Source organism: Mustela nigripes, chromosome X (assembly GCF_022355385.1).
Source record: "Mustela nigripes isolate SB6536 chromosome X, MUSNIG.SB6536, whole genome shotgun sequence".
Classification (NCBI taxonomy): Eukaryota; Metazoa; Chordata; class Mammalia; order Carnivora; family Mustelidae; genus Mustela; species Mustela nigripes.
In genome coordinates this window covers 33,337,351-33,360,035 of record NC_081575.1, presented here as the reverse complement: position 1 = coordinate 33,360,035, position 22,685 = coordinate 33,337,351, and the positions used below count along the sequence as shown (strand labels likewise).

Here is a 22,685-nt window from a genome sequence, read left to right as displayed (position 1 = left end):
GAGAGACAGGAAGAGAGAGAAGAGAGGGAAGCAGGCTCCCTGCTGAGCAGAAAGCCACATTGATGAGGGAGCTGGAGGCTGGCTGAGGACAAAGCAAAAGCTGGCGCCTTGCACCCCCTCTTCACCCTTTCCCCTCCATAAGTGTAGCATCCCTCAGGCAGCCCTGACTGCCATGAACAATAAGCAAATAGTTAACTTGCAGAGCTCACAATCCTGCTAGACAGGAGTCTCCCTTGGCTTACAAATGTCCTAAATCTCACTAACAAAGACGATTGATAGCAGGATTGTGACACCCCACCAAAAAGTCTCCCAACTATCTTAATGTTAATGGCTGGTCTAAAGACAACACTGATCCAGCAGCAAGGGCAAGGCCTCCGGCAGGCCTGGAACATCCTGGCACCTTCTAGGCCCTCTTTAGCATATGAAAACTCCACTGACACCTCCCTTCCCCTCACCTTCCCCCAACAGCAGGGTACATAACCTGCCATCCCTCACAACCCGGGGCAGCAGCTCTTCCTGCCCACGGGTCCTGTCCCCGTGCTTTAATAAACCACCATTTTGCACCAAAGATGTCTCAAGAATTCTTTCTTGGTCATCGGCTCCGGACCTCAGCCCACCAAACCTCACCTAGGTTCTAGAACTTCATCACATGCAGGGATAGATCTCAGGACCCTGAGATCGTGACCTGAGTTGAAGACAGAGGCTTAGCCCACTGAGCCACCCAGGGGCCCCTTTACCTGCATTGTTAACAAATAGAAATAAAAATCTTGGGGCACCTGGGTGGCTCAGTGGGTTAAGCCTCTGCCTTCAGCTCAGGTCATGATCTCAGGGTCCTAGGATTGAGGCCCGCATCGGGCTCTCTGCTCATCAGGGAGCCTGCTTCCCCCTCTCTCTCTCTGCCTACTTGTGTTCTCTCTGTCTCTCTGTCAAATAAATAAATTAAAAGAAAAAAAAAATCTTTGCTAACAGGTTTATTGCGATGTTTCGTTTTTCTATTCCAAGTGGAAGACAACAAAATACCCTGATTTTTCCACTGGAAGCTGTCCTTAAGTAGATAAAGAGAATGTCAGGTTTTCCACATATAAAGTGGATCGACCGAAAAGAGTTCGAATATTTCATACTTTAACATTTCTATCCTTTTTCTAACTTTCCAAACTCAGCTTTGTGCATTTTCTGCATGCAGCTCTGACAGAAGCTATGAAGCTCTAGTTGCTGGTGCAGGTCAGGATACATGTGGAACCCTAAACAATTCACCAGCTGTGTATCAGAGTGTGTGAGCACAAGGGAGTCTGCAACAAACTATTCCTATTCATTATATGGGAAAGATGAGAGTCCAAAAAAAAAAAAAAAAAAGAAAAGAAAAAAGAAAAGGAAATGCATATTTGCATATTTCTATGGACTCTACTCTAGGAAGGATCTCAATTACATACATCTCTTCTCTCTGTCAGAGCTTAAATAATGGAACTCACGAACCTGCAATCCTAATGAGAAAAAAAGACTGGGGGTGGGGGAAGAGAGGCACCGTGTCCAATGTAGTGGAAAGAGAGAAGAAGCAAAGACAATAGGGCTTTAAACAGATGAGAACATGGGAAGCATGTTGCTTCTGGAAAACCTTTTCAGGAATTTGTGAATTGATCTAGCAAATATAATTATGAGAAGTCTATTTTCAATGTCACAGAATAAAATACAAAGGATAAGAAAAACAACAAGCTTAGCTGATTGTTTGCCCAATTTCATTTTTTGGACACATTTCTTTCCACCTCCCATTTATTTGAGGGTAGGTACTTCAAAATGGTAGCAGAATTATCTGCAATTTAAACTTCTTAACTCTGATTCTAAATTTTAAGATGGTGTAGGTGTGTCTTGACAATTAAAAAATAAATATTTTTTACCTTCTTCTGCCATCGTTTCCCTGATAGACGATGTAACGTGACTCAGAAAACATTCTCTTGTTTTCCTCTGCCAACTCCTAGCTATGTGTTGTGAGACAAAAAGCTAACCTCGGGGCGCCTGGGTGGCTCAGTGGGTTAAAGCCTCTGCTTTCGGCTCAGGTCATGATCCCAGGGTCCTGGAATCGAGCCTTGTATCGGGCTCTCTGCTCAGCGGGGAGCCTGCTTCTTTCTCTCTCTCTGCCTACTTGTGATCTCTGTCTGTCAGATAAATAAATAAAAAATCTTAAAAAAAAAAAAATAGCTAACCTCACTGGAGCTAGGTGTCTTTATCTCTAAATAACAGGTTTGGACTGAACCATACTAAGGGTTCTTGTTCCATTGTAAAATTCTGTTCCTTTTAAGAATTACTATTTCTATTTTTGAGCTGGACCTGCTTAGTATAGAACAAAAGAGAGATCTAGATGAAAAGAAGTTAAAATAAACAGTTCAGGCCAGAAAAAAAAAATTTAGACTTGTATTATCAAATACACACAAAAGACATAATTTCTTGAACTTCCATTCATTTTGTAGTGTATGACTACATTATTTTGTAATGCAATTAATAAAATTCACAATGCCTCCGTTTTGAGGAAGATTAATTTTTTTCTACCAAAAGGGCACTTCTTTTATAAGCACGAAACACTGTTTAAAAAAAAAAAAAAAAACTTAGATGGCAAATGTGATGGTTATCAGAAGCAACATTTGAGGCACAATTGCTTTTCCATGTTCCCAGTGTCACGAGTTAGATCCCAAGACCTAACCTTTACTGCTTACCTGCTTAGATTCACTGACATTTGTCCCACATTTTTTCCTTAAGTTCCTTCTGGCAGCTTATCTCTTAACTCAGACAAATGAAAATTGAAACCCCACCTCAAACATAGCAACTGCCCTGACAAGAACTCTACCCTGTCCGGTCCAGTAGGAACATAAAACCCCCAACCACCATGACTTGCACCTGTACAGGTGGACCATGGAGTGACATCCAGAATGACTGACAATTACCTTTACATCATTATAATACTAAAAGGAGGAGCACAAGCTTCATTTACATAACATACAATGTATGCGTAGCCATGTTTCCTTAAGGTACATGCATGACCTTATATCTACCTCTACCTGTAATGATGAGGGTCCCTTTTTGTCAGATAATCTCTATACCCAATGTGGGGCTTGAACTTAGGACCCCAAGATCAAGAGTTGCATGCTCTGGCACCTGGGTGGCTCAGTGGGTTAAGCCTCTGCCTTCTGCTCAGGTCATGATCTCAGGATCCTGGGATCAAGGCCCGCACTGGGCTCTCTGCTCAGCCGGAAGCCTGCTTCCCACCCCCCCTTCCCCCCCCCCCCCCCCCGCCTCTCTGCCTACTTGTCATCTCGCTCTCTCTGTGTCAAATTAATAAATAAAATCTTTTTAAAAAAAAAAAAAGAGTTGCATGCTCTCCCAACTGAGCTAGCCAGGTGCCCCCCCAAGGATCCCTTTTTAAAAATATTCATTCTGGGGCACCTGGGGTGGCTCAGTCAGTTAAGCATCTGCCTTTGGCTCAGGTCATGATCTCAGGATCCTGGGATTGAGCCCTATGTCGGGTTCCCTCTTCCATGAGTAGTCACCTTCTCCCTCTATCTCTGCCTCTTCCTCCTGCTCATTTTCTCTCTCTCTCTTTGTCTCAAAGAAACAAAATCTTAAAAAAATTTCATCCTAACCCTAAATAAAAAGAACCTATCCACCCTTGCTCAGGAAGTGACAGCTTTGGAAGTCGTTCCCTCTGATCTCCTTATTTGCTGCAAGTAAAGTTTCCTTTGTGCTACAACCTACCTGGTGTAATTTCTGTATGTGTGACTCAAGGAGGGAAGTCAACATTAGTATACTTACACTAGCAAAAGGGGATTTTTAAAGTCACATGCTAAGAAAGTTTTATATTCTTGGGACACCTGGGTGATGCAGTGGGTTAAGCGTCAGACTCTTGATTTTGGCCGAGGTCCTGATCTCAGGATAATGAGATCCAGCCCTGAGTCAGGCTCCAAGGTCAGAGCAGTCTGCTTAAGATTCTCTGCTGTTCCCTCTGCCCCTCCCCCACATATGTGTGCATATATGCGTGCCTGTGCTCGCTCTCTCTCTCCTCTCTCTCTCGCTCAAATAAATAAATAAGTCTTTAAAAAGAAAAGAAAGCGTCATACTCTTCAGGGCATCTGTTAAGTATCTGCCTTCGGCTCAGGTCATGATCCTGGGGTCATGGGATCCAGTCCAGATTCTGGCTCCTGGCTCAGGGGAGAGTCTGCTTCTCCCTCCACCTCTCAACCCCCCATCGTAAGGGCGCTCTCTCTCATAAAAATAAATAAATAAAATATTTTTTGAAAAAGGAAAAGAGAGCTTCATACTCTCCAGTTATGATATCTAGTTAATACCATACGATACATTTGTTAGTGTCTCTATAAAAGCCATTATGTCATCTAAAGACAAGTTGATGCTTTATTTCTCTTGAATTCCAGGGTCTAAAAGTAAACACTCGGGGCACCTGGGTGGCTCAGTGGGTTAAAGCCTCTGCCTTCAGCTCAGGTCATGATCCCAGGATCCTGGGATCAAGCCCCCGCATCGGGCTCTTTGCTCAGCAGGGAGCCTGCTTCCTCCTCTCTCTCTGCCTGTCTCTCTGCCTACTTGTGATCTCTCTCTGTTAAATAAATAAAATCTTTAAAAAAATAAAAAAAATAAAGATAAATAAAAGTAAACACTCATTTACATTCATAAAAATGAATAATGTCAAAAGGAATAAATTGAATAAATTATTTTTCCTTCTTTTTATTTTTAAATTTGTTTCTTTGACAGAGAGAGGGAACACAAGCAGGGGGGAGTGGAAGAGGGAGAAGCAGACTCCCCACAGAGCAGGGAGCGGGATGCGGGGCTTGATCCCAGGACCCCTGGATCATGACCTGAGCTGAAGGCAGACATTTAACAACTGAGCCACCCAGGCTCCTGTAAATAAATTATTTTTTCTAACATAAGATTGAAGATGACAAAAGTAACACATATATTTGAAATAATGGTAACCTAGGGGTGTCTGGGTGGCTCAGTGGCTTAAATAAAGCCTCTGCCTTTGGCTCAGGTCATGATCCCAGAGTCCTGGGATCGGTCCGCATGGGGCTCTCTGCTCAGCAAGGAGCCTGCTTCCCTCCTCCCCCCCAACCCCTGCCTGCTTCTCTGCCTACTTGTGATCTTTGTCTGTCAAATAAATAAATAAAATCTTAAAAAGAAAAGAAAAGAAAAAGAAATAATGGTAATCTAATTAAATTGTCTTCAAGATTTTAATGAATTTTTTTAAGAAAAATTTTTTAAGGTTTTATTTATTCATTTAACAGAGAGGGAGAGTACAAAGCAGGGAGAGCAACTAGCAGAGTGAGAGGGAGAAACAAGCTCTCTGTTGAGCCAGGAGCCAGATGTGGGACTCGATTCCAGGACCCTAGGATCACAACCTGAGCAGAAAGCAGCCGCTTAACAAACTGAACCATCAGGTGTCCCAAATTTAATGAATTTTTAAATAAAGGAAAACAACTAATAAATAACTCCCTAGAAAGTGTCATTTTCTAACAAACTTTTAAAAGATAAATAAAAAATAAAAATTAAACTTAAAGAAGTATTTTTGTACTTTTAGTTGAAGTATACGTAACATATAATATTTGTTTCAGAAGTACAACACAGTGATTTGACAATTATGCACATTATATGCATGCCATGATAAGTATAGTTACCATCTGTCACCACCCAGTTATTAAACTATTATTTTTAAAAGATTTTATTTATTTATTTGAGAGAGGGTGGGGAGGGGCAGAGGAAGAAGGAGAGAATCTCAAGCTGACTGTGCATTTAGCATGGAGCCTGGGGGAAGCAGGGAGAGCAGCCTCTTGGCAGTTCCTTGAGTCCCAGCACAGACGTGGAAGCCTGAGGACTGTCGAAAGTACAGTTAAATCTTGGTCCCTCCATGCAGGTGCCAAAGGATGGAGAGGAATTTGCCGGCCAACCCCAGTCCCATGGCCCCCTGTCCCATCAGAAGGCTGGGGTCCTCCTTTCAGCAACATGAGGACTTCTTGGTTCTTGTCCCTGGTTCCATGGGGGCCACCCAGTGATCTCCGGCTGCCAGCAGGGCTCAGCCTTATCCTTTGAGATACTCTGTGTGGCCCTGCATCCCCAACCAGGCCAGCCCACAGTCCTCTTTCAGTTGGAGGATAAGTGTTTCCCAAGTTTGCCCTCCCTGGATCTCAGCCATGTGACCAGTCAGCGTCCACAGTCGCAGGCCATAGGGGCTGGGGCTTTCCAGGCCTGTGATACAGCCAGGACCTATTTGATGCAGTTTTAGTGAGGACACTTTCCCAGACAGCCCAGCTCAGATAGAGCTGCCCAGGCCTATCGCCCTCGGCCCACAAGGACGACAAGAACCCTGGTTCGGATGCATCTTCTTTCTCTTTATTTCCGCAAGTCTACACACTTATATATGCTTACATGACCAATCAGTGAGTAGGGTACAGGAGGGAGCGAATCAGGCTGTGCCCCTAAACGAACAACTTCGCTAGCAACCAATGCTGTTTACTTCCTCTTTGGGCGTTCTGCTTAGTCTCACAAGGCAATCCTAACCTGGCAACTAGCCAGGCGCCATCTTTTAATGGCGGAGGCCGCTCTGGCCAGGGGCCTGCCTCCCACACAGGCCTAGGAAGTGGAGTGGCAGTCAGCCCAGATGTTTGGAGCACATGGGGCCATCAAGAGAAGACCACTCTGGACCAGGAGTCTTAGCTGTGCCCATGTGTGCCCTCCCTCATAAGGGGTCCACTGCTGACAGCCACAGGGCCTCTGATGGGCAGCTTCATACCAAGACACTCACCAAGCCACTTTGAACACACTCAGTGGTGCCATGTGGTGATGTAGATGCCCCCAATCATACTGTGACCTGGTGTCTCCAGTGCCTGGTGCCCAAGGAACACCACCCAGCCATAGCGGCCAAGAAACAGAGGCCCCATGGTGGGAAGTCAGTGAGGAAGAGGACGAAGAGAAGAGAAATTCTGCAAGACCACAGGCTGAGGTCTCTTTCTGACCCCCTAACAACTTCCTCTTGCCTGCTGGGCCCCCAGAATTGGCCCCCAGAACCCAATGACCTGTGCCTGGAACTCCATTCTGGGAGGAACACCCTCTACCTATCATTGGTGGGCTGCCAAACTATGGTCCCTCTAGGAGGGATCACAAGGGTCACCTCTGATCTGCTCACACTTCCCCATGGGCATGACTGGGAGTTGGAACTTCTAGAGAGACACAATGTGCTGGCGCTGGCCCTGCTGGGGGGTCCGCGGCCACTGGAGGAGTTCTCGGCCACCATGCGGTGCCTGGTGGAACCAGTGCTGTTGTTGCAGCCAGGGGTGGCCGGGGATCTGCCTGGACTGGCCACAGTCAAGGGTGCCCTGTTCATTCCCCAGGTGGCCCGGTCGATCGCCCATGGTGGCGCCAGCTCCAAAGGAGTCACACAGAAGCTTCAAAAGCCTCAGAGAAGGAGGTGAAGATGCTGATGTGGGCATTCTATGAGGGCAGCTGACCCTGCCACCCGGGGCAAGGTGGCACTGCAGCACACGTGCCACCTGCAGTGCGCCTGCTGGAGAGTGGGGAACTCCAGGAGCCCCCAGAGGAGAGCTGCGAGCAGCCGCTGCACAACCAGCACCCTGCACGTCACATGGCCCTGTCTGCCTTTGTCCAAGTTCCGAGAGCCCGCAGCCAGGCTCCTGAGAGAGGCTGCTCTGGGGAGGCTGAGACGTGGGGGCACCACAGGCTGCGGCTCTTGAGCAGTGCCAGCGTGTCCTCAGTGTCCTTTTGCAGCATCTGGAGCCTAATGATTGAAAGCACAGGCCTCCTTTTTTCACACTGGGACTTGGGCAAACCCTGGCTGACATCAAGGAAGTCACCCCAAGCCACTCACACAGCCAATCATGGGGGGAGCCCACATTCTGCCTCACACAATGGGGGGCATATTTGCAGAAAACCATCCTGCTCCCAAAAAATGTACATATAGGGTAGGGTAAGGAACAGCTTCCTCCCCAAACCAGGTGATCCAGGTGTCTGGGGGCTCTGCATGCCCTATCCCACCCCCACCCCCACACAAGTATCCTACAAATAGTGAATATAAGTTTTTTGTTTTGTTTTGTTTTTTAGGATTTTATTTATTTATTCATCAGACAGAGATCAAAAGTTGCCAGAGAGAGAGGAGGAAGCAGAATACCCACGGAGCAGAGAGCCCGATGTAGGGCTTAATCCCAGAACCCTGGGATCATGACCTGAGCCAAAGGCAGAGGCTTTAACTGCTGAGCCACCCAGGTGCCCCATAAGGGTTTTAATGGAAAAGAGAACTCGTAGATCTCTTACTCAGAAGCCAGAGTCCACATGCTTTTTAAAAAGTCTACATGACTTCTAGCAAATGCTTTGTACCTGCCTTCTTTGTAAAAGTAAGGCTGTGGGGGTGCCTGGGTGGCTTGGTGGTTGAGCGTGGGTCTAGTGAATTGGCTGAGGTCATGATCTCAGGGTCCTGGGAGTCAGCCTGGCCTTGGGCTCCCCACCCAGTAGGGAGTCTGCTTAAGATTCTTTCCCTCTGTCCCTCCCTCCCCTCCTCTTTCAAATAAATAAATAAATCTTAAAAAAAAAAAAAAAAAAAAACAACCCACAATGGGGCGCCTGGGTGGCTTAGTCAGTTAAGCATCAGCCTTCAGCTCAGGTCATAATCCCAGGGGCCCGGGATGGAGCCCACATCAGGCTCCCTGCTCAGCAGAGATCCTCTCCCACTCCCCCAGCTCATGCTTTCTCTCTCTCTCTCTCCAATAAACAAATAAAATCTTTTAAAAAATATTCTTCTAAGGATAATAGAAATGTTTAAATACTAATTATTAGGAAATAATTTTAATTTATTTATTTGAGTTAGAGAGCTTGAGAGAGCACAAGCAGGGGCCACAGCAGGGTGGGGTGAGGTGGGGGCAGAGGGAGAGGGAGAAGCAGACTCCCCACTGAGCAGGGAACCCAATATGGGGCTCCATCCTAGGATCCGAGGATCACAACCAGAGCTGAAGGCAGACGCTCAACTGACTGAACCACCCAGGCACCCAGGAAATAATTTTTATTGCATTTCTTTTATATGCTAGACAGTGTGCCATATATTTTATGTGTATTTTCTAGTGTGAAACATGGCTTACTTATAAAGGATTTATATCAGATAATAATACAATTTTTAAGGTTAAACAAAATAAATTTTAAAACTAGATTTGCAAAACATATTCCATCTTTAAATGAACTACTGAAAGCTGCATACCACTAAAGAAACTTGCAGTTCCATTGCATACCAGTATTTTTTAAAAATGCCATTAATAGTTGTTTTGCCAAAGACATTAATTTAAAATAATTTTAGGGTGCCTAGGTGGCTCAGTTGGTTGGGCATCTGCCTTCGGCTCAGGTCTCTGTCCTGGGGTCCTGGATTGAGTCCCACATTTGGCTCCCTGCTCAGTGGGGAGCCTGCTTTTCCTTCTTCCATTGCCTGCTACTCCCCTGCTTGTGCTCTTTCTCTTTGTCAAATAAATAAATAAAATCTTAAAAAAATATAAATAGGGGCACCTGGGTGGCTCAGTGGGTTAAAGCCTCTGCCTTCGGCTCAGGTCATGATCCCGGGGTCCTGGGATCAAGCCCCACATTGGGCTCTCTGCTCAGCGGGGAGCCTGCTTCCTCCTCTCTCTCTCTCTGCCTGCCTCTCTGCCTACTTGTGATCTCTGTCTGCCAAATAAATAAATAAAATCTTTAATATATATATATATAAATAATTCTATAGGATTGGAAAATGGTGAGTTAAAAATAAAGGGGCTGAAGAGCACCTGCGTCGCGCCGTTTGTTAAGTGTCTGACTTCAGCTCAGGTCATGATCCCAGAATCCTGGAATCAAATCCCCCTTGGGTTGCCAAATCAGTGACCATTGGGAGTTTGCTTGTCCCTCTCCCTTTTCCTTCTATCCTTCTGCCCCTCCCCCACCCCACACCTGCTCATGCATGCGCGCGCGCGCTCTCTCTCTCAGATAACTGAATAAAATTTTTTTATTTTTTTAAATTTTTTTAAAGATTTTGTTTGTTTACTTATTTGTCAGAGAGAGAGAGAGCGCACAGGCAGGCAGAGGGGCAGCAGAGGCAGAGGGAGAATCAGGCTCCCTGCTGAGCAAGGAGCCCAATTCAGAACTGGATCCCAGGACCCTGGGATCATAACCTGAGCCGAAGGCAGCCGCTTAACCAACTGAGCCACCCAGGCGTCCCTAAAATCTTTTTAAAAAAATTAAAAAATAGGGATGCTTAGGTGGCTCGGTCTGGTTAAACTTCTACCTTCTGGCTCAGGTCATGATCTCAGCGTTCTGGGGTGGAGTCCTGCATCTGGCTTGTTGCTCAAGAGGGAGCCTGCTTCTCCTTCTGCCACTTCCCCTGCTTGTGCGCTCTCTCTCTCTAACAAATACATAAATAAATAAAATCTTAAGAAAAATAATAAAGGGACAGATTAACAAATTGCCAAGAAGCACAGGAGATACCCAACATCACTAATCCTCATAGAAACGCAAAGTAAAACCACAATGAGATATTATCTCATACCCATTAGGATTGCTACTATTAAAAAAAATGACAGGTGCTGGTAAGGTTGTGGAGAAATTAGAAACTTTATGCACCATTGGCAGGAAATATGGTGCAAAGCTGTGGAAAACAATATCGAGTTTCCCCCCAAAATTAAAAATAGAACGACTGTATGATCTAGAGATCCTACTTCTGGGTATATATCCAAAAGAATTAAAAATGAAGAAATATTTGCACAACCATGTTCCTAGCAGCAGTAAGAGCCAAGAGGTGAAAGCAACCCAAATCTCAGTCAATGGATAAATGGATTTTAAAAATGTAGTATGTACATGCAATGGAATATCATTATAATAAATAGAAAGGAAATCTAGCCACATACTACAACATGGATGAAACCTAAGGACATTATACTAAGAGAAACCAATCACAAAAAGACAAATACTGTATGATTCCACTTATATGAGTCAAATTCATAGAGATACAAAGTGGAATGGTGATAAACATGGAGGGGGAGAGGGAAAGAGGAGTCTTTATTTTTTTTTTTTAAGAGGAGTCTTTTTTTTCTTTTTTTTTTTTTTTAAGATTTAGTTTATTTATTTGACAGAGAGAGATCACAAGTAGGCAGAGAAGCAGGCAGAGAAAGATAGAGAGAGAGAAGCAGACTGCCCGCCAAGCAGAAAGCCCGATGTAGGGCTCCATCCCAGGACCCTGAGATCATGACCTGAGCCGAAGGCAGAGGCTTAACCCACCGAGCCACCCAGGCGCCCCTGTATCATATATTTCTTTAAGCACTTGCCGGTTAATAAATGTTGTACTTGTTTACAGTTTCCCAACCAAAAAAACCAAAAACAAAACAAAGGTTTCTTTAAAGTTCCTGAAATATCTGCATATTTGTCTATGTATGTGTACATGAGTATTTCAATTTTTTATTGAAGTATAATTGACATATGATGTTATATTAGTCTCAGGTGTACAACATATTCATTATATGGCTTATATGGCTTAGTCAGTTAAGTGTCTGCCTTCGGCTCAGGTCATAATCCCAGGGTCCCGGAATCGAGCCCCACATCGGGCTCCCTGCTCATACATTACTCAGTGCTTACCATAAATATAGTCACTGTCACTATACAACATTAATACAATATTATTAACTACATTTTCTATGCTGTACCTTTTTAAAAAGATTTTATTTTACTTTTTTGGAAATATTTTATTTATTTACTTGACAGGGAGAGAGACAGTAAGAGAGGGAACACAAGCAGGGGGAGTGGGAGAGGGAGAAGCAGGCTTCCTGCTGAGCAAGGAGCCTGATGCAGGGCTGGATCCCAGGACCCGGGGATCATGACCTGAGCCAAAGGCAGAGGCTTTAACCCACTGAGCCACCCAGGCAACCCTAAAGAGGAGTCTTTAAATATGCATAGTGTTCCAGATTTCCATATTTGTGAAAAACTCACAAATATGGAGGATTTTTTGCACAGCAATGTGAATATATTTGCCACTACTGAATTGTGTACTTAAAAATGATCAAGATGGTAAATTTTATGTTAAATGTTTTTACTAGGTAGATCGTTTACATTTCTAAGTCAATTAATGTTTTTACAACTTCTCTCTTATTAAAAAAATGAAATAGAAGGTGATCTCTAAAATATTATTATTTTTCCATATAAAGAATATGCCATTATGTAAATCTTCAAACAATTATTCTACCGACAAAGAAAAGCATCACACATTTAAATTGATGAGTATATTTCCCTGAAAACATATAAACACAGTAATGTTGCCTTTTTAGAAGGTAAAGAAGGCACCTAGGTGGCTCATTTGGTTAAGCAACTGTTTTTAGTTCAGGTCATGATCCCAGGGTTCTGGGATTGAGTCCCACATGGGTCTTCCCCTGCTCTGTGGGGAGCCTGCTTCTCCCTCTCCTTTTGCCTGCTACTCCCCCAACTTGTGCTCTATGAAGTAAATAAAATCTTAAAAAAAAAAAAAAAAAAAAAGAGGGGCGCCTGGGAAACTCAGTGGTTTAAGCCTTTGCCTTTGGCTCAGGTCATGATCTCAGGGTCCTGGGATCGAGCCCCGCTTCGGGCTCTCTGCTCAGCAGGGAGCCTGCCTCCCCCTCTCTTTCTGCCTGCCTCTCTGCCTACTTGTGATCTCTCTCTGTCAAATAAATAAATAAAATCTTAAAAAAAAAAAAAACTAGAAGGTAAACAAGGTGAAATTGATAAAGATCTGATGATCTGGTAGGAGAATAGTTGTGATATTCAATTTGGGTATTATATAAAGTCTGTGTAATAAGGATAAAGATCAGTTCAAACTCAAATAATTTCTAATGTGTATCAGAAAAATCACAGATTATTCATCTTTTCACTACTTTACAGATAACTGGTGTTTATGTAAGATGGGGATACTAAAGGAAGTGGACAAAGAATAGCAAACATAATATATTAGTTTCCAGCATTTTAGAGGCAATTAAATGAATATAAAAGGACTCTAGTAACATGACAGACCAAATGTCAATATCCATAACATTTAGAGAGCTCCTCAGTCAAATGTTATAAATATCCTCATTGAAAAACAAGCACGGCACACGAAGTATACTTCGCAAAGGAGAAGTAGCAAATAACCAGCAGACATGAACTAAAAAATCAGCCTCAATAGCAATTAAAAATTAAATGATTTTTTCCTTTTTTTTTAAAGATTTTATTTATTTATTTGACAGAGAGAGATCACAAGTAGGCAGAGAGGCAGGCAGAGAGAGGAGGAAGCAGGCTCCCTGCTGAGCAGAGAGCCTCATGTGGGACTCGATCCCAGGACCCTGAGATCATGACCTGAGCCGAAGGCAGTGGCCTAACCCACTGAGCCACCCAGGTGCCCTCCTTTTTTTTTTTTAAGTAGACCCCACACCCAATGTGAGGCTCGAACTCACAGCCCTGAGATCAAGAGTCCCATGCATTACTGAATGAGCGAGCCAGGTGCCCCCAAAATAAAATATTATCTTGCAAATATTATTTCAGCTTTGTCTGTGTTGTTGACAGAAATTTGTTGTAAAATTCTTACTCTTGGAATGCCTGCATGGCTCAGTCAGTTAAGTGGGTGACTCGATTTCAGCTCAGGTCATGATTTCAAGATTGTGAGAGTGAGACCCATGTTTAGCCCATGCTTTTGCTTAGCTTGGAGGGAAGAGGGGTGCCTGCTTCAGATTCTCTCTCCTTTTCCCTCTGCCCCTCTCCCTACTCATGTTCACTCTTGTACTCTCTCTAAAATAAATAAAATCTTTTTTTTTTTTAATTCTTACTCTAAATATATCTTGGTGAAAGTATTCCAAAGACCTGGACAATATTGTATATCTTTTGAGCTAGTTGTCCCAATTTTTAGAAGTCCAAAAATTTTTTGCCATACCTGTATTCATCACAGCATTATATCTCGTGTAAAATAAAATTGGAATGAACCTCAATGACCCATAAAAAAGGAATTACTAAATAAGTTATGATATACAATGAAATACTATACAGCTTTAAAAGAATATTTAAAAGCCTAAGAAATTATCAAGATGTTTAGATTTAGAAAGGATGTGGGGCGCCTGGGTGGCTCAGTGGGTTGAGCCTCTGCCTTTCGCTCAGGTCATGGTCTCAGGGTCTCTCTCTCTGTGTCAAATAGATAAATAAAATCTTAAAAAAAAAAAAAGATTTAGAAAGGATGTGAATTATATATTTAATGCTACTTTAAAACATTATTTTTTTAATTAATTTATGTTTTAAAAGACTTTATTTGAGAGTGAGAGAGAGAGCACAAGTAGGGGGACCAGCAGAGGGAGAAGGAGAAGCAGGCTCCCCAGCAAGAAGGAAGCCCAACACGGGGCTCAAGCCTGACCCTGGGACCCTGGCACCCCTTTATTTATTTATTTGACAGAGAGAGCGGGATCAGAAGTAGGGGGAGGGGCAGAAGGAGAGGAAGAAGGAGGTTCCCCACTGAGCATAGAGCCTGATACCTAGTTCAACCCCAGAACCCTGAGATCATGACATAAATTGAAGGCAGATGCTTAACTTACGGAGCCACCCCGGCACCCCAGCATTATATATTTTAAAACAAAAATATAATATGACCATTGAAAAAAAAAAGAATGTTAAATGTTAGCAAATGCTAAAAATATTTGGTATCATCGGGTGGTGGAAAGGATGGTTTTTAAAAATTGTAATACACTTCTCTCATATAAATATATACTAACTTTGTCATTGTTAAAATGTGTGTGATGGGGCATCTGGGTGGCTCAGTAGGTTAAGCCTCTGCCTTTGGTTCAGGTCATGATCTCAGGGTCCTGGGATCGAGTGCTGCATCAGGCTCTCTGCTCAGCGCGGTGCCTGCTTCCCCCTCTCCCTCTGCCTGCCTCTCTACCTACTTGTGATCTCTGTCTGTCAAATACATAAATAAAATATATTTTTTTAAAAATGTGTGTGGTAATATTCCTTTAGGCAATCAGAAAAACTGAGTTATTTTTAGATGTCCATTTGCCCTATGAAGTCTTTATTTCCAAAGTCCTTCTATATGTTAAAAAAATAAAACAAAACGGATATGTGAAGATATAATTCACATACTATACAATTCATTCATTTAAAGTGCACATTATATTGATAATTGAAAGTGTGGTATTGGTCTCCAACTATTATTGTTGAATAGTCTATTTCTCACTTCAGTTTTGTCAGGTTTTCTTTCACATATTTGAGGACTCTGTTGTTACATGCATATGTGTTTCTAATTGTTTCTTTATACTTTCATACCATAAGAGAGAATTATTCTATCCTCTGTGACTACACAGCTCATTGTTTATTAGGCTGTTCTATAGTTTTTCACAATTCACTGTTATTTTTATATTTGTACCTGTCTCCCTCCCTACTGTATCTCAGTAATCTTTGCATTATAGAATCTAATCAAGTACAGGGACACAATAGTAGTCAGTAAATGTTAAATAAATGAATGAATGAATACCTTGCTTTGTAATTAGCCTCAAAGACCTTCCTGCCATGTTTCATATTTTGAGTTCAAGAGAGTGATACGCAACATTCTCAAAGGCAGTTCCAAAAAGTGCAACTGATGTTTGAAAATGCCAAGCCGAATTTGGGTAAAATCCCCCTTCCCAATTTCCTTTGCAAATTTCAGTATATGTTATATTCAAGTTAGTTGTGTGAGAAAATTAGCATAGATGCAAAGGTTGAGTTCTGTACCTTTGTAAATTTTACTTTTATATACTTATGACACTTTTATATAAATTATTTCCTTTCTTTTGTACATTATTTTATTAATTCATTATTTTTAATTTCAAAAAGATTTTAATTTATTAATTAATTAATTTATTTAAATATTTTATTTATTTATTTGACCGACAGAGATCACAAGTAGGCAGAATGGCCCGCAGAGAGAGAGGGGGAAGCAGTCTCCCTGCTGAGCAGAGAGTCTGATGTGGGGCTCCATCCCAGCCAGGACCCTGAGATCATGACCTGAGCAGAAGGCAGAGTCTTAACCCACTGAGCCACCCAGGCACTCTCCAATTTTATTTATTTATTTATCAGAGAAAGAGAGAAAGAGCACAAGCCGGAGTGAGCAGCAGGCAGAGGGAGAAGCACGTTTCCTGCTGAGCAGGGAGTCAGATTTGGGACTGGATCCCGGATCTGGATCATGCATGACCTGAGTCAAAGGCAGTTGCTTAACTGACTGAGCTACCCAGGTGTCTCTTTCTTGTATTTTTTTTTTTAAGAGTTTATTTATTTATTTGACAGAAAGCCACACAGCGAGAGAGGGAACACAAGCTGGGGGAGTGGGAGAGGGAGAAGCAGACTTCCTGCCACGCAGGGAGCCCGATGCCGAGCTCCATCCTTGGACCCTGGGATCATGACCTGAGCCAAAGGCAGACACTTAAGGACTGAGCCACCCAGGAGCCCCTCTTTCTTATATTTTAGAGTTTAAATTTCCACGGCATTAATGCCCTCAATAGGATGTTAGAAGAAAGTAAGAAACTGGTAGAAAAACAAACAAATTATAGGGTACTGAATGTTTTTCTCAATTATTTCTATTCTATTTGCTATCTCCTATTAACCTGGTTTGTAACCCAGCATCGCAACATAGCAGGAAATAACAGATTATTTACTTTCTAGGAAAATACTCATGGAAGAATTTTGAAAAATGTGAACACAAGCTTCAATAAAAAGTTCAGAGATTACTGGAAATTTTTTTTAAATTTTCTTTGAAAGTTAATTAATCCACTCTTTATATGATTGTATACTCATACCACTAAATATCTGGAAATGTATTTGGCTACCTAATACACAGAAAAACAGTACTTTAAAGAAAGTGTTTTTAAAATATTCTAACAATATAATTAATAATCATGTTAGAAATATTAACCTTCAGGATGCCTGAGTGGCTCAGTGGGTTAAGCCGCTGCCTTTGGCTCAGGTCATGATCCTGTGGTGGTCCTGGAATTGAGTCCCACATCGGGCTCCTTGCTCAGTGGGGAGCCTGCTTCCCCCTCTCTCTCTGCGTGCCTCTCTGCCTACTTGTGATCTCTGTCTGTCAAATAAATAAATAAAATCTCTTAAAAATTTATTTATTTATTTATTTATTTGTCTGTCAGTGTTGGGGAAATCTGAAGTGACCAAGGAAACCCAAGGGGCACGTAGAAATTAGGGAGAACTCAGCTCTATTATCACTCGCAGTCTCAATGGGATCGTTTCCCAAAAGCTGAGCATTCAACAGGGTTAAGGGTGAGTTTTTATGGTTACGGGTGATGGGGAATGGTAATGGGAAGTTTTCACCATCTCTCAGGGCCAATTGGTTCCCTTTATGTGGAAGTATAATCTATACGGAGGGAGGTGTCTCAGGAGAGTGCTAAATCATCTTGGAAGACTTACTTTTTTCTTTTCTTAACCAAACAGAATGGCCATTTGGTCTTTTCTTCCACCTCAGCAGGAGCAATGGAGAGCAGGGGACAGGAAGGGGCTGTGACCTGGGGGTTTCTATCCCAAGAGAGAAAGAGAGAGAGAGAGAGAGCAAGCAGGGGGAGCTACAGGCAAAGGGAGAAGCAGGTTCCCTACTGAGCAAGGAGCCTGATGCAGGGATTGATCCCAGGACCCTGGGACTATGACCGAGCCGAAGGAATATGCTTAACCAACTGAACCACCGAGGCTGGGAATGTAATTTTTAACCAGTCTGTCTAGAATTACCAGCTCAGTTCTAGTGATTAAAACTGCCTGACAGTTCCATCACTCCTTGGAAGGCAACCTTGCCTGAAACAATGCATTCTTTGCTAATAAACTTCCATTTCCTTTCCCCTTTCTACCTTTAGAAACTTTTCTTTTTCTACAGCTGTTTGGAGCTCCTTTCTATTTGCTGGGTGGGATACTGCCTGATTCATGAGTTGTTGAATAAGGCCAATTTTATCTTTAAATTTATTTAGTGGAATTTTGTTGTTTAACAGATTTGGTGGGAGTGCAGGGCTGAAGGAGTCTTCCAACAGCTTCAGGGACTATGAGAATCATGGGTTTGGTACCCAAAACCCCTTTTGAGTTCTCTTTCTTACTATTTCTGAGAGCTATGGGTAAGTTCCTCTCAGTTCTGAGCTTGATTCTCTTTACATGGAGCTCCCAATAAAAGTAACTTTCCACTGGTCCCAATGCATAACCTGGATTTAGTCCAGGATCAGAATGGGTCCAACTTAAAAACCAGAATGGGTTTGGATCCAGACTGGATTCAATTTAAACTGGACAGGGTCCAGTGAGAGGCCTCAGGGGAATAACATTTTGTTTTAAGTAAAGTCTATTATTAATGGGAATCTTGGGGGCAAAAAAGAAGTCACAAAGTTGATGAACCTGGGTTGGGCATTTAGAAGCTGATACAGTACTTCCTGCCACCTAGCTTGAAGAATCCCATGTTAGGATAAGTTGATTACAAGACAGTTTAGATGGACACTAGGTCACCTGCCAACCTCAAGAGAATTACTGTGCAGCAAGGTACATCGTAAAATACCATGCAATCCCCAAACCAGTGGTACATCCTTCTTGGGTGTTTGGTTCCAAGCGACCCAAACATTTAGCCAGAAAAGTGAGATTGTTAAAAGAGTTAAGTACGGGGGCGCCTGGGTGGCTCAGTGGGTTAAAGCCTCTGCCTTCAGCTCAGGTCATGATCCCAGTGTCCTAGGATCGAGCCCCACATCGGGCTCTCTGCTCAGCAGGGAGCCTACTTCCTTCTCTCTCTGCCTGCCTCTCTGCCTACTTGTGATCTCTGCCTGTCAAATAAATAAATAAAATCTTAAAAAAAAAAAAAAAAAGAGTTAAGTACACTACCTTCCAGCATGCGTCCCTAAGGCCATCAGCATAGTTCTTAGACATAAAATAAATCCAAGAGCTGTGCTTCCATAAGCTATAAATAGCTGCAAAAATGGCAATATTGGGTGCCTGGGTGGCTCAGTCAGTTAACTGTCAACCTTTGGCTCAGGTCATGATCCCAGGGTCTTCAGATCTAGACCCACGACGGGCTCCCTGCTCAGTAGGGAGCCTGCTTCTCCCTCCTCCTCTGCCTGTTGCTCCTCCTGCTTGTGTTGTCTGTCAAATAAATAAATAAAATCTTTTTGAAAAACGGCAAAATCATGCTAAGTTTTTGTGTCCTGCAAACTGGGCTTGATAATCGTGCATTTGAAGGTTCTAAAATATGGCTGGACATGGGATACCTGGGTAGCTCAATTGGTTAAGTGTCTGCCCTTGGCTCAGGTCATGATCCCAAGGTCCTGGGATCAACTCCCGCATTGGGCTCCTTGCTCAGCGGGGAGCCTGTTTCTCCTTCTGTCTGCCTCTCTCTGTGTCTCTCTCTCTGGCAAAATAAATAAACTCTTTAAAAATATAAAATAAAATAAAATAAAATAAAATAAAAATAAAATAAAATAAGGCTAGATAGAAATGTAGGCTGTACCCCTTTTGTGGCTCAATTTGACTGGACCAAAATGTGGGTTAAATTCTAATTTTGGCAAGGTTCCTACCTAACTGCTGCCAGTCTTTAAAGGAATTACAATGGCTGTTTTGAGGAATGTTTGAATTAGATAAGTTCACTTCTAAAAGTGCATTTAAAAGCAAGGGTTTCCAAATCAAACAAACAGAATGGGAAACCTCTTTTAATTGGCATACAGAAACCTCCAAAGTGCTTCAAAATTCCAAAATACTTATGATGAAAGTTCTGTTGTGAAAGGCAATGAAAAATTAAAAATATAAGAGGGACCTAAAGTAATAGACCTTAAGACTAATGTAACCCCTACCACTTCCCTCTATCTTCCTTTATCTGAGTACTTATTCAAGTAATCCTCTGTCTAAATAGCTTTATTCACTTTAAAAAAGCTATTAAACTGTTTTACCTTTTACAGTAAGACCACCTAAGGCTACAGGTGACCCTGTTCAGCTATCTTTCACTTCTTGGTCAAAAGCCAAACTAAGGGCCATATTTAAAAATTTCCTAAACCCACAGAAAACCCTCAAAAATTTTTGTAAATGTAATATCTCTTAAGACTAATTGATAACGGGTGCCTGGGTGGCTCAGTGGGTTAAAGCCTCTGCCTTTGGCTCAGGTCATGATCCCAGGGTCCTGGGATCGAGTCCCACATCAGGCTCTCTGCTTAGCAGGAATCCTGCTCCCCACCCCATCTCTGCTTGCCTCTGCCTACTTGTGATCTCTTTCTCTCTGTCAAATAAATAAATAAAATCTTAAAAAAAAAAAAGACTAATTGATAAAATGTCGTAAATTAGGACAATAGGCCACTGGTCTGACCAAGCACTATGAGCACTAAGCACTTTGCTGTTTGGGAAAGGACTTTGGACAAGACTATAATAAAAATCCACCAAATTAGTGGACTTACGATCTCAAATCTATGCTCCAGGAAGGGGCCTCATATGGGCCCATCCCAGAGTTGATAAGCTGAGGAATTTTCGGGCACCTGGGTGGCTCAGTGGGTTAAAGCCTCTGCCTTCAGCTCAGGTCATGATCCCAGGGTCCTGGGATGGAGCCCCCCATCAGGCTCTCTGCTCAGTGGGGAGCCTGCTCTCCCTCCTCCCCCTGCCACCTGCCTCTCTGCCTACTTGTGATTTCTGTCTGTCAAATAAATAAATAAAATCTTCAAAAAAAAAAGACTCTGAGGAATTTTCTGATAAAGTTCTACATAATTCCCTTAAACAGCCAAGGGGAAACTAAAAATGAATGAAAAACTGGTGAATTCTAGTAGATACTAGAATTCTAGTATCTACTAGAATTCACTCTACTTTAAACCCTACTTGGAGCTTCTTGGGGAAGCTAATGAAAGCTGGCTAAGGGTGAGAATTCTTACCAGACTTCACTCTCCCAAATCTCAATAGAAAATGGAAAACAGGACGCCTGGGTGGCTCAGTGGTTTAAGCCTCTGCTTTTGGCTCAAGTCATGATCCCAGGGTCCTGGACTCTAGCCCCACATTGGGCTCTCTGCTCAGCAGGGAGCCTGCTTCCCTCTTTCTCTCTGCCTGCCTCTGTGCCTACTTGTGATCTCCCTTACTGTCAAATAAATAAATAAATAAAATTTTTTTAAAAATTAAAAATTTATAAAAAAGAACATGGAAAACAAAATATCTTTTGCATCCTCTTTCTAAATTTCTCTTGAATCCAAGGGGTTGTTAAATACTGCCAGAAATATTTACTGTTCCTTGCAGCTGAAAACCAACAAGCTATTTAAAGATATTTTTTAGCTGTTGGCTAAATTACAAGCTGATATTCAGAAGCTGATAGGATTTTTTTTAGGCCTTCTCCCTTAAACTACAATAAAACTATGTCTCAGGGCAAGTAGAGGGGCAGGGGGGAGTCTTCTAAAGCCTTTGTGGAAGTATTCCTAGAGCTCTTAAAAATAGGAAAACTAACCACCCCCCCCCCCAAATTTTTAAAGTTCATATGTTCTAAGATAATATTCAGTGAATAAAAGCTAGTTTAAATTTGTTAGTTTAATTTAAATAGACAGGTCGAGGCACCTGGGTGACTCAGTCTGTTGAACATCTGCCTTTGGCTTAGATCATGATCCCAGAGTCCTGGAATCAAGCCCCATGTCTGGCTCCCAGCTCAGTGGGGAATCTGCTTCTCCTTCTCCCTCTACAACCCCCCTTGCCCCGCACATATTCTCACTCTCACTCACTCTCTCTCTCAGATAAATAAATAAAATCTTAAAAAAAAAAAAATGGACATGTTCAGGGGCACCTGGCTAGCTCAGTTGGTGGAGCATGTGACTCTTGATTTTGGGGTGTGAGTTTGAGTTTCATGTTAGGTGTGGAGATTACTTAAAAGTAAATAAAATCTTTTAAAAAATAAAAAAATAGACATATCTGTACAGTTATCAACACTGAATAAATGTAATGTAGACATATAACTTGTATTCTACCTGAGTTTACTAATCTAAAAAGTAAATGGTTTCTCTGTTACAAAATTTATCAACCAGAAAAATAACATGGGATAGTGGGTAACTTTGTCTAATGTCTAGTGAAGTTTTCATAATTCTAAACATAATCTTAAGAACAAATGTTTTACATCAATATAAATGGGATAAGAGTTGCTAGGTGAACTTTCAAACATCTTCCAAACAGCTGTTTGGTTACCCAAAAACTTAGTTTTGGTAAGTTAAGTTAAATGATAAGTTAATGCAAGTTCATTGAATATCTAGATCATCTCCAAATAAAATAAAATACTGAAACATTACTGAAAATAAGTTTATCCATGTTTGTCTTCCTTTACAAAGGAACTAATGATATTCGGGGCCATTAGTAAACACATTTTGTGCCATACTGAAAAATTTACTTTAAGAAAGCATGTGATTCTGAAAATTACAAAATGTATTTCTGTATTTGCTAAACCACAGAATGTTAGTGTAAGAGACAGTCCACAATGGTTTACTTCTTAATTTTCAGTAGATGATTAAGTTTTTAAAGATTAAAAACTCTAATATAATTAATTAAAGTTACTAGAAATTATAAAGGAAACATCTGTGTGTGCAAGGAAAGTAAAATCTATAATTTCAGTAAGAAAAGGTACAAGGAGGGGCGCCTGGGTGGCTCAGTGGGTTAAGCCGCTGCCTTCGGCTCAGGTCATGATCTCAGGGTCCTGGGATCGG

General features: G+C 42.2%; 1 protein-coding gene and 1 pseudogene across 1 annotated transcript in view; both read left to right on the top strand.

Annotated features, from left to right (window-relative positions):
• Positions 1 to 5,899: 5,899 nt before the first annotated feature.
• On the top strand, positions 5,900 to 6,806 carry LOC132007026 (SH2 domain-containing protein 3A-like; annotated as a pseudogene).
• A 675-nt stretch (positions 6,807 to 7,481) lies between these two features.
• Positions 7,482 to 22,685, top strand: part of LUZP4 (leucine zipper protein 4) — a 52,564-nt gene continuing 37,360 nt past the window's right edge. Inside the window, 1 exon segment of the mRNA XM_059385193.1 lies at positions 7,482 to 7,710. Within this exon segment, the coding sequence (XP_059241176.1) occupies positions 7,482 to 7,710 (229 nt within the window).